General features: G+C 36.8%; 1 protein-coding gene across 5 annotated transcripts in view; it reads right to left on the bottom strand.

Moving 5' to 3' along the window:
* Nucleotides 1–12,501, bottom strand: part of LOC107737005 (furin-1-like) — a 129,353-nt gene that overhangs the window by 47,712 nt on the left and 69,140 nt on the right. For all 5 annotated transcript variants that reach the window (XM_016548401.1, XM_016548403.1, XM_016548400.1 and 2 more), the window contains 2 exons: nucleotides 9,031–9,159; nucleotides 8,876–8,952 (listed from right to left, as the gene is read on the bottom strand). In XM_016548401.1, the coding sequence (XP_016403887.1) occupies nucleotides 8,876–8,952; nucleotides 9,031–9,159 (206 nt within the window). The remainder of the gene's footprint in view (nucleotides 1–8,875; nucleotides 8,953–9,030; nucleotides 9,160–12,501) is intronic.

Below are 12,501 nucleotides of genomic sequence, written 5' to 3'. Positions count from 1 at the left end.
ATTCGGCCAATCACAATGCATTGGATAGCTGGCCAATCACAGCTCACCTCGCTTTTTCAGACCGATGAGCTTTGTAAAAATTGACGCGTTTCAGAAAGGCGGGGCATAGAGGAGAAACAATAATGTACAGTATGTGGAAAATAATGTGTTTTTTTAACCTTAAACCGCATAAACACATTTCATTACACCAAATACACAAAATAATGTTCTTTTTAGCAACATCATATGACCCCTTTAAGCTCACTGCATTTATTTGATTAAAAAAAACAATAAAACTCTAATATTGTGAAATAACCGTTTCCTTTTTTTATAAATTAAAAAAAATTATTTATTCCTGTTATGCAAAGCTGAATTTTCAGCATCATTACTCTAGTTCAGTGGTTCTCAACCCGCGGCCCGTCACGAATTCAAATGCGGCCCACCATGCTGAACACAATTTTAAAAAATTACTTTCAGTTTTACAATTCATTTTAGTTTTTACATTAATTTAAAAATGTACTAAATAAATATAAGCTATAGCCTAATGTAATGAATGCAATCGATTAAATATCATAATATTTAGGCTATAATATTATAAATCAGGTTGGTTTGTATTGCTGACGTAATATGTAAATGATATGCGTGCAGCCCGCGAGACTTGCACTTGGACCATAGTGCGGCCCGGTGGAAAAAAAGGTTGAGAACCACTGCTCTAGTGTCACATGATCCTTCAGAAATCATTCTAACATGCTGATTTGATGCTCAAGAAACATTTATTATTAATAATTTTGAAAACAGCTGTGCTGCTTAATATCTCTGATGAACAAAAAGAACAGCATTTATTCTGAAATGAAAATCATTTGTAACATTACAAATGTCTTTACTGTGCCTTTTGGTCAATTTAATGCATCTTAGCTGAATAAAAGTTTTAATGTCTTTCAAAAAAACAAGCAAAATAAATGACAATCGCAACTCTTCATAAACTGACAAGAAATGGTTTTAAGACTTCGGTTTAAAAGAAAGATTTTTGAGTGTTTAAATCCCAAACCACAAAAATGAGCAAAAGTAAAAGTGATGTTTGTTTTAGCAATCATTACTAGAAACATCAAGGATTGGTGTTGTCCACTGAATACTATGGGTACTGTATAAAAATAGCCAACAAGTCAATCAGCACTAAAAGCAGATGAAAAATAAGAGTATTTCTGCTTCATTTAACAGAAGAAAAGCAGTCAATGTAGAACACACACTACCATCTGCTTTCTTCAACACCACAGGCGTTTTACTGAGACACATTGTTTGGACCTTTATATAACCCTGACAGGACTCAAACCTGCAAACGCACTGCCCTTGACATACGGCTCAGTTCTTATAAAGAACAGGATTATTCTGGGCTGGAACACTGATTGGCATCTCCTCCACAGGAAGTCATCCTAAAAGTTTGTAGATGCAGCCAAGCAAACTATTCTTTACATATGGAAGAGACAACAAGTTAAGACAACTGGAACTATGTTTTGAATAACTTTTGCAGGGAGGGCTTTGTTTGTAGTTTAACAAAAAAATGAAAAATCTGTCATATTGTTCCCAACCTGTATGACTTGATATTTTGGTGACATTTGATTTGGAAAGTTACTTCATACATTTAATGAATGACATTATTCAAAATATCTTGGTGGTTGGTTACTCAAGATAAGGGTGAGTAAATTATGATTTTGGGGCATATTGCTCCTTTAAAGGAACAGTTCACCCAAAAATACAAATTGGCTGACAATTTAATCATCCTCAGGCCATCCAAGATCTAAATGAGTTTGTTTCTTCATTGAAACAGATTTGGAGAATTTTAGCATTGCAACACTTGTTCACAAATGGATCCTCTGCAGTGAATGAGTGCCGTCAGAATGAGAGTCCAAATAGCTGCTAACAGTACTCCACAAGTAATCCACAACACGGCTCCAGTCCATCAACTGAAGACTTCTGAAGCATATAGCTGTGTGTTTGTAATGAACAAATTCATCAAGACGTTTTTTTAACTTCAAACACCCATATTATTGCTTTCTCCAGTGAAAAAGTAGTCTCATCTGTATCAGAAGAGAAATATGCACAGATCAAGCACTGTCTACAATCATTAGAATGCCTTGATTGATTTGTTTATTACAAACATGCAGCTTTTTGCTTCACAAGATGTTAACTGATGGACTGGAGTGGTGTGGATTACTTGTGGATTATTGTGATGTTTTTTATCAGCTGTTTGGACTCTCATTCTGATGGCACCCATTCACTGCAGAGGATCCACTGGTGAGCAACTGATATAATGCTAAATTTCTCCAAATCTGTTAAAATAAAACAAACTCATCTACATCTCAGATGGTCTGGGGGTGAGTACATTTTCAACAAATTTTCACTTTTGGGTTTACTATTCCTTTTAGTGTGTAACTGGTCTCCAACCTACTAATTTAAATATGTAAAATGACTGAACAATCTCACCATTTCATTAAAAAAACTATTTTGATTCAGACAACTGCCAAGGATTCCTTACTGAAAATTAACTCAGAGATGCAAACAGGTAAGGAGGAAAAGATGGGAACATTGCGCGGATCAGGGGGATGCTCTACACGGAATTTCTTTTAAAGATATTTGAAGAGTTCATTTGCAAAAACAGATAACAATTTTTTAACAATTTTCAAAAATCATGTTTTTTCATTGTGCATTCCAATTAATCTCAATCAAACTGCAGTTGGGTAATTTTGGTTAGGTTAAAAAATAACTAAAATATACAGCTAACTAACACAAGAAAACACAAAAACATGATAACATAAAAAACATGATTTTTGAAAATTGTAAAAAAAACAATAAAAAAAACAGTTTGCATCTTAACTAAATGAAAGCTTCTACATGAGGCGTATTCTTAGCTTCAACCCTCACCGTAGATTAGCATTTTAAACACCATGATATGCAACGTTAATAGGAGATAAACAGTTAATGTAAAAAAATATAGCAGGATATCACATGTAAAGACATTAAGATGTTTATAAATGTTTCCTGCTGGAAGATCAGCACTTGTTCTGCTTGAATTAGCAGACCCACGTTACACATGCTGCGAGTTTTAATACATTCAATACAGATGTATTCATGACCATCTTAAAATTGGATTAGGCAGTATTCCAGCTGGCTTATTGGAGCCCCAGGAAAATAAATCCAGGGGAGCGCTTCAGTGTTTTAAGCTTGGGAGAGAAACCAGGCGCAAGTCTAGAGAACGTCAAGCAGAATCTTCAACGGAAGGCTCACTTGCGTCTTCGAGTTATGATTTTATGGAAGAGCAGAGATGTTCTCCTTGACTTAACACTACATATTTCTGTCTTCTCTCTCATATTGCGCCTGATGAATTAACAATGACGGGACAAGAAAATATACGGCTCGTCTTGAGCTGCTGCGAAGCAAAACTCACTTGACTGGCTAGTACAAACACATTAACTGTGGGAACTGTGTACGGGGGAACACTTCATCCTGCCTTTGTCTGAACAAAAGGCATTTCCAGATGTGCAATTTTAACACGCCAAACAACACGGCGTGTTATGGTAACCTCTGATGTTTTATCAGCACACGTCTTGAGCCGATCTCGGTCAGATTACACCCTGAGAGAACGGCTCTCTAAAGCCGTGCCAAACTCCCATAAAGCACTGCACTGCTGAAGACAGTATATATATAACATATATATATTTTGTTTAAAAACATATGGCAAAAGTCAACACAGATCCGCACATGAGAGTGATTAATGTATTAAGGTGCTTGGCATAGTCAACTGATATGATTATTTCAATAAACAATGCTGATTCAGATAGCTAGAGATAAAGATTGGCAAAATAAATACAACTGATTAAAAAAAAAAGGATCAAAATTAACACTTTAATCACGCTAAAAACATCTGTCTGGATAGCTAGCTATTTTTAAAAAATGCAGACAGAACAGCATGCAATTAATCTGATTATTTTAAATGAATTAAAGGGGTCCTATTATGCTTTTTCACTTTTTCAACTGTAGTTAGTCTGTAATGTTGCTGTTTGAGCATAAAAAAGATCTGCAAAGTTACAAAGCTCAAAGTCCACTTCAAAAGGAGATATTTTATTTAACAGAAATCACTTTTCAAAAACTACAACGAACGACTCGTTTGGACTACAACGCATATTTTCCGGGATTTGTGATATCACAAATACCGATGAATGGGACGAGACCTGGTTGAGCTGCACTAGAGAAGGCATCGAGTGTTATCACTATGTTGGGGCGATTAATCGAAATCGAATCGAAATCGCGATTTGAGACGTTGCGATTTGCTAATCACAAAGCCTGCGATGTGGATGCGATATTACTCTGTTCCAGAGCATATGCATGAGTGCCAGCCTTGAGTTGCAGTCTTACTCATTTCCCGACCAGGCGCCGAGTGGTGCCAATCACAACACACACTGGCCTTGCTAACCAATCACAGCACATTTCGTATTTCAGAAGGCGGGCTTTCATTTGATACAGGAACTATCGGAGCCGGTCATGCCAGACTGGGGAGAGAGGTGTTGTAATAATGTAAAATATGTGAAAAACAATGTGTTTTTCGAACAACCTAGTATGAGAGCCTGTTCTAGTACACCCCCAAAACAAAATCAAGACTTTGTAAAAGATCACAATAGGACCCCTTTAAAAGCCAGCTGACTAATTATTATATGAAAGATATCATTTTTTAAAATGATGTCATATGCAAAAATGTACACAAATATCTTAAAAAACAGCAGAAAAAACAATTTCTAGGCAAAAATAGCATGTTATTCACTTTTTCAGAGCAAAAGTATGAAATTACAAAAAACAATAACTGTTTTAGGAAAAAGTACTGTTCAGAGATGAAAGTATGAACAGAAAGGCATTAATGTGGCTTCAACACTTCTCGCCACAGCTCGAGTTTCTTCTGAAACACCACACTGACTCAACCTGCCCCACTTCTGTGGAAACGCACTTAGGAATTCAAAATGCGTAATGCATTATTTAGTCACTTTACAACATGACCAAGGATTGTTGGAGCACTGATAAACGGATGTTTTACAGAAAATCCAGATCTGACACTGAGAAAGGCAGGCTAAAATGCACACAATACAAACACTAGGGCTGGGGGATACAGTAGATGTCAATATTTGTCACCCTTCGAAGATATTTGACAAAAATATCAATATAAACATAAAAAATATATAAGAATTTAGAAACAGATAAACACAATACAAACACTAGGGCTGGGGGATACAGTAGATGTCAATATTTGTCACTTTCGAAGATATTTGACAAAAATATCAATATAAACATAAAAAATATATAAGAATTTAGAAACAGATAAAAGCTTTAATAAGAAGACATCGTTTCACCCAAAAACTATAGCCAAGAATTGAAATGTTTAATACAAAACATAAAACGGAATTAAAATATAGTTAATAAACATGTTAAGTTTTGCACAGTTTTTCACTAAATTAACACAAGGGGAAAACCATTATGTTTATGCACCAATAAAACAATACATAACCTCACTTGCCGAGATGTTCTGCTTGACTTAACACTACATATTTCTGTCTTCTCTCTCATATTGTGCCTATTATGTTTATGCACCAATAAAACATTACATAGCAGTCTAAAAATATATTTATCTACATATTTCTTGTTCGGAGTACCATGAGTATGAATTGTTTAAATGGCAAATTTTGAACTAAATGGTCGAATAAAAAATAAAAAAAAGTAAATAAATTGAACTTTAAAAATGTAAATATATATATTTTTTGTACAATACAAAACCTTATATATAAATGATTTGCAATAATTTTTTGGCTGATTAAAAACAATAGCCACAAAATAACTGCAAATAATTACATGGCAACATATGCATGTACGGTATGATTTGCAATTATTTTGCAGCTGATTATTTAAAAAAAAAATAGCTAAATTGATGATATATACACTATGCATTTGCAATGATTTTATATTGTACATATGCATATACATAAACACATACAGGCTGGTGACATTCAGTGCTTGAGAACTGAAAGTGTTCGTAAACGTTCCTGCTACTGTTGCAAACCTGAAACCAGCTTTGTGGTTCTGTGGTAAAAGATGCAAGAACTAGATCAGTGCAACGGTAAAACACCCATATGGAGTGCAACATGCTAGAAAAAAAGCGACAAAAAGAGATGGGTTTCTGGAGAAAAAAGTAGCGGATTCAAGAAGGGGAATTTCACAGCAGGGGTCAGAAGAAAACATGGCAGCTAAATAAAATGTAGGATGAGCAAAATTGCCACAGCTATTGAACTACTGCTACTAATGTATCTCCTGCTGTCTTTGCATTATCAGATAGACATTTTAACTGATCTTTAATGCTTTATAGTGACTACGAAAGTGTTTCTGTGTTGCAAAATCACTTACGAAATGTTTTAAAAGTCAAACTTGATCACATTTCAACTAGCGCCAAAGATGTAATTTCATTAGCACCCATTATAGGAGTCACGCCAACATGACATGCGCTGTGGGGTACTTCCATTAGGGGAACATGGGACAGCCCCTCTAAAAACTACAAAGCCGTGCCATTCAGCCCAAGACCTTTGATTTCAACCCACTCGTAACTATACGCTTTTCTGCCTGTCATCACCAATCATGGTTAGCCTCAAGATAAAAACGGCTCTTTGGCTGGTATCCCCCAAAAAAAGGACGAATGAGGAAAATCCCAAAGTGAAATAAGGACAGACCAGAGTTCAACTCTTCAACTCATCATTAAATGACAACAGAGTTTAGCCGTGATCGTTAGCCATAACAATGTCTTGCTTTGTAAAATTTGATGGGTTTGATTCAGTTTGGAGGGGTGGTGATGAACAAACCTGAGAGTATAAAGGTATAGTTCACACAAAGAAATGACCGTTCTGTCATCATTTGCTAACCTTCATGTCACTCGAAACTTATGCTGTTATTTGTTCCATGGAACCAAAAAAAAAAAAACGATCTTTTCCATACAACGACCTCAAGTTGGCTGGATCAAAAAACACATGAAAAATCACGTCATATATATATTAGGGCTGTGTTTAATTCAGCGCGTGCAGCACAGCAGAAATAGACTTGGGCCTGTATCGAGCTCGTCCGTCCGCACTCATCTGCGGTTGAGTATACTTGAAAGCTGTGCGGAAGCGGCTGTGCGCGAGAAGGAATGGAACGCAGAGAGTGAAGTATACCCAGGCCTATAGACTCCGTGCGGAAACGATCGCAGCATGACTGCTGCAGACGCACCGCTCCTGGAGCACACTGCCGGACTGCAATCGTGTGCAGTGTGAACGCTCTGATCCGTAAACATGGGCGCGGAAAAATGACGCACCACAGACGGAGTGTGTGAACGTGGCGTTACGTTTGTATGCCCGCCTGGTCCGTTCTGTTCTCGTGCTCAATTTAGGCGTGCTGCATTCTGATTGGTTCGGATAGCATACTGCGGGAGGTCGGGGGCGCGGAAAATCATGCTATAAAGCGATTTAGAAATCGCGCAAGCTCAAATCGCGATTTTATGACGATTTCGATTAATCGCACAGTCCTAATATATATTCTAATTCATTTCTCCAAAGCCATAGATCTTTGATAGATCTATAGATCTTAGATCCTAGACATGAAATATAGTGCCATATGGACTAATTTTATATAAATTTTTTATACATTTCATACTAAATTTATTTTAGATGTTTTGTTTTTTTGGAGCCTGACCGTCCAAAGTCAGTATTAACTGTGTGAAGATTCTTTTCAAATTATGGTATTCCACAAAAAGAAAACATCATACAAGTTCAGAATGACATGATGTTCATTTCTGGGTGAACTATTTCTTTAAAGTAACCCATTCTCAACACCAACATCTCAACATCATTGTTTCTTCACAATTCAACCTAAATCTCTGTTGATTTATGAACTAGGTCATAAAAATGGCCGGTGTTGTGGATGGCCATTACCAAGACAACAAAACACAATCCATGGAGAGAACTAAACTCACAACACATCAATCACAGAGAAACTAATTTCCCAGCAGCAAAAAACACACAACACAGAAAACAGCCAGAGAAAGATGCTGCCTACTGCTACAACCTGCACACTAGTCTCAAGAGTATTACATATAAATTAATTTAATTTTCTGTAAAAGTATGCTTTCGCCTGGAAGATATGACCCTACGTACTGTAGGATGTGTGTGAAAAGAAAACAGCTGCAGTCGAGTAAGATCACCAGCTATGGTACATTTCAATCGCAGTCAGTGTGAACGGTCAATGCATTAATATATATATCAAGTAACTTCTTTTATTGCATGTTTTGCATCTTTGCTGAGATAATTCACATAAACCACAGCATTTTTTGCAGGAAATTATGTATTAACTCATTTACATATTACACTGCATCTGGCCAAGAGTGACCATGTGTAACACCATTAAATTTGTAAATGGTGCAACAAATGAATGATGAACGAAAATCATAATTGCAGATCATGATTCTGAAAACGATAGCACTACCATTTGCTTACTGGATAGGCAAAAAAACCTCATTAGCAAAAGCAGTTCCTGTCCAACACAAATGGGCTACGGCTACAGCACTAATCACACTATATTGCAGGCCATGTATTCCTGCGCCAATCTCCACTCTGCAGGGGAAACCTTTGGCCCCATTAAGTAAAGCAGTAAATGTATAGTAGTATTCATACTTCAGCTGGTTTTATGCCAGGAGTTTCATGCCTAGGCACAAAATACAGTGCTGGCTAAGACTGGAAAAACAAATAACAGTTTGAGCTGTCAACGGCCCGTAAATCGCTGGGTTTGCTTAGGGGACCTAAACTAGGTTTACAGATTACAGTAAATACGCATTGAGTACCTGTTATCATTGAGTTGGGTGTATCGAGGCTGAGGGTCTGGGTCGCCATCATTAACATCATAGCTAGCATCTGGATCCTGAGAATATATATGAAATATTTAGTGAAGTCATTTTGTTTTGGGTTATATATATAATAGTTGTTTATTCAAACTCACATAGTTTTGAATCAGATCTGGGTGGTTTTTTTCAATTCCATCATCCAATATGGACACGACGACGCCTTGTCCAGTAAAACCCTGCTTCCAGGCTTCCTTCACGTTGAGGTCACGATGATCTTCGTTGTACTGAATGGAAAATAAGAGAAAGAACAGATCAGCATAGACGCCACTTCCCTCCTGCTAACTACTCCGCTGATGCTGAACATCAATCAGTGCTTAAGGATCATGTTTTGAGGATCATCTTTCACAAATCTTTCACTTTTGAAGCTCACATCAGCTCTCTGATTCAAGGCTGCAGTCTGCCGTTACCTCAATACCGCATGGCCTCCTGTTCTAGGCATGAAGGATCAGGGCTCTACGCTTGCTTTTCTTTTTAGGAGCACTTGTGCTCCTAACTTAAAAAATTTAGGAGCACGTTCAAAATTTTAGGAGCGCCTTCTAAACAATTATCCAAAATTTCATCAAAAAGTAGCCTTCCGATGATGATCGGGTCAGTCGCACTGGTGCTCCTAAAAAAATGTTCATAGTCGCGCGCAGTAGTTTTCAGTCGCATTTTGGTCGCACTGTAGAGCCCTGAGGATGCTGAAACTCTAGAATATGCCTTCACAATTTCCTGTCTCGGTTATAGCAGTGCCCTGACACACTTCATACTGCCCTTCACATAATGCACTGTAACCTCAGGTATCGCGTTTATGGTTTGCTTGCTGTCCTCTTGATGTGTAGATAGTAGCGCTTTTACTGTACTGTTTACATTGAATTTATATTACACAATTTTGTTATTTTCACACCTGAGCTAATATATGAAATTAAGCAGTTTTTGCATTGATGCCAGATTTTTATTTTATTTTATTTTGAGGAAAAATAAATAAAAATATGTAATTACTGAATTATTAAAAAATGTTAACTTAAAGAAAACATACACTACCATTCACAAAAAATTTTTTTTTCCAAAGTATCATCTTATATTAACAAAACTGCATTTATTTGATCAAAAGACCGTAAAAACAGTTATATTGTGAAATATTATTATCATTTAAAATGAATAGTAAATTTTTAATATAATGTTTTAAAATTGTATTTATTCCTGTGATGGCAATTTTCAGCAGCCATTGCCATTAAATCATTCTAATATGCTGATTTGGTGCTCAAGATTTCTTATTTCTTTTTATCACAGTTGAACATTTTTTGCTGCTTAATACTTTGTGGGAAAAAGTATTCCTGTTTTTACTGTATTTTTGATAAAATAAATGCGGCCTTGGTGAGAATAAATGTTTTCAACATTGATAATAATATATGCTTATAGGGCAACAAATCAGCATATTGAAATGATTTCTGAAGGATCATGTGACATTTAAGACTAATGATGCTGAAAATGCAGCTTTGCATCACAGGAATACATTACACAGTTAAATATTATAAAATAGAAAAACATTAACAATGTAATATATCACAATATTACTGTTTTTACTGTATTTTTGATCAAATAAATGCAGCCGAGGTGAACATAAGATGACTGTAACAAAAACAAACATCCAAACTTGTTGAGAAATGACTAGTAGCCGAGCCAAGAGTGCTGTCAGGCTGACCATCCACCCACCCACTGTCAGACCACAGAGATCTGCCCTCTCCCACTCCACTCCAGTGCAGAAATTAACATGGCCACCTGAGTTTATCTGAGCAGAAAATTTAATTTATTTCGCTGCATGGCTTCTTGACTTTCCTTTTGGTCACAGGGTCACTGCTCTCTTCCCCAGGGAGGTCGCAGGGAGAAATTGAAGCCAGAAAGGTGCTGTCAGGTCTGATGACCCCAAAATGATGCTCTCCTGCTTATCCTGGGATTGTCCAGGATAAGTCAAACGAAGAGAACAGAGTTTATTTCTTAAGCCTACACCAGGCAAAATGATGCAATCTCGCCTCAAAGGTCCAGTAATAATGGCTGTGAGGTTGATAAATTGCCGCTGATGACCTTCAGTCAACTGTTGCAATTGCAGCGAAACTTTCTCTGCATTCCATTCTGCGGAAATGTTATTGAGTGGATTCTAACCGTTTTACTGATAAACATGATTGATAACACTGCCGTGAAGAGGGGGAAAATGCGCTGAGAAAGGATTGGAGCTCAGACTACAATTTTATTGTTTTTTCAAAGTCATGACATTTCCCCAAAATGTGAGAAAAAGCATCTATTGTCTCCTTGGTTCATTAGCTGGAACAAAACTTACCGGTCTGGTGAATCACCACTGAACGCAGAATGACTGAGCAATGACTAAACACAAATGAACGATTCTCATTACACTGCAAGATTCTCATAAATGAGAGACATGAAGGATGTAGGGACTCCTAATAACTACTTCAATAAATAAATAAATATATTTATATTTAATATTATAAATATATTTTATAAATAAGCAAAAATAAATAAATGCATACATTCATTCAGTCTTTATTTCTCTTTCTTTCTTTCTCTCTTTCTTTCTTTCGTGGCCTTGAACAGACCTGTAAATTATCATTAAGTCTTTAAAAAGAGCACATTAATTCAAAGGTCTTATTAATAGTAAAAGTATCGAGATAACAGGAGACTGTGAGGAAGGAATGACAAATAATTGTAAATATTGTCTGTAGCCTTACGGTCGATATTAGAGTATCAGAGCTGATACATAAGCATTCTACAACCATCATCTTGAATCATAGCTGACAGAGAGCAACTCATCAATATTAGCTACATTTTTATGCAGCCCAAGAATCCATTAATAATCTGAATATTAGCTCGATATGAAAAAGCCTTCGTAAACGCCTCAATTGGGAAAAAAGATCAATTGAGGCAATCTAAATGAAATTTCTATCCAATTAAAAGAGGTGGCGCAGATCTTGAATAATAATAGAACGATAAATGCCATATATACCTTTCAATCAGACTACATTTACAATAGGACTCAAATATACTTTGAACAAAGAGAGAGATACTTGTGCACATACTCTCATCCGGAGATGTCTTGTTAGAAGATGCAGCTAATATTTACACAAGACAGAATTGGGACACTTCTTCTAATGGCGCTTTTCCACTGCATGGTACGGCACGGTACGGCTCGATACGGTTCACTTTTGGGGGGTTTTCCACTGGGTACAGTACCTGGTACTTTTTTTAGTACCACCTCGGTTGGGGTTCCAAGTGAACCGTACCGTTACCAAAACGTGACGTGTAAACTCTGCTGATCACGTATTGGCCGGAGAGAATCGTCACTACCTGCGTCACTGAACTTGCGACACAAACACAAAAGAACCGCTAGATTTAAATCAGCACAGCCAGCGAAGCATCGAACGCAACTGTTTTGAACAAGCACACCTTTTTTTAACAACCAAAAAGTGGCTGTTCCCCCTGTTGAGGAAGAACAGACGTTCCTCTCGTTGATAACAGAGGAGCGGATCCAGCGAGAGCTTGATAGGGCGACGCGGAATGAAAAAGTTTTTCAG

Source organism: Sinocyclocheilus rhinocerous, unplaced genomic scaffold, assembly GCF_001515625.1.
Source record: "Sinocyclocheilus rhinocerous isolate Xijiao unplaced genomic scaffold, SAMN03320098_v1.1 scaffold433, whole genome shotgun sequence".
NCBI classification, from domain to species: domain Eukaryota; kingdom Metazoa; phylum Chordata; class Actinopteri; order Cypriniformes; family Cyprinidae; genus Sinocyclocheilus; species Sinocyclocheilus rhinocerous.
Note: the sequence above shows the minus strand (reverse complement) of the source record. Positions and strands in the feature narration are given on the sequence as shown.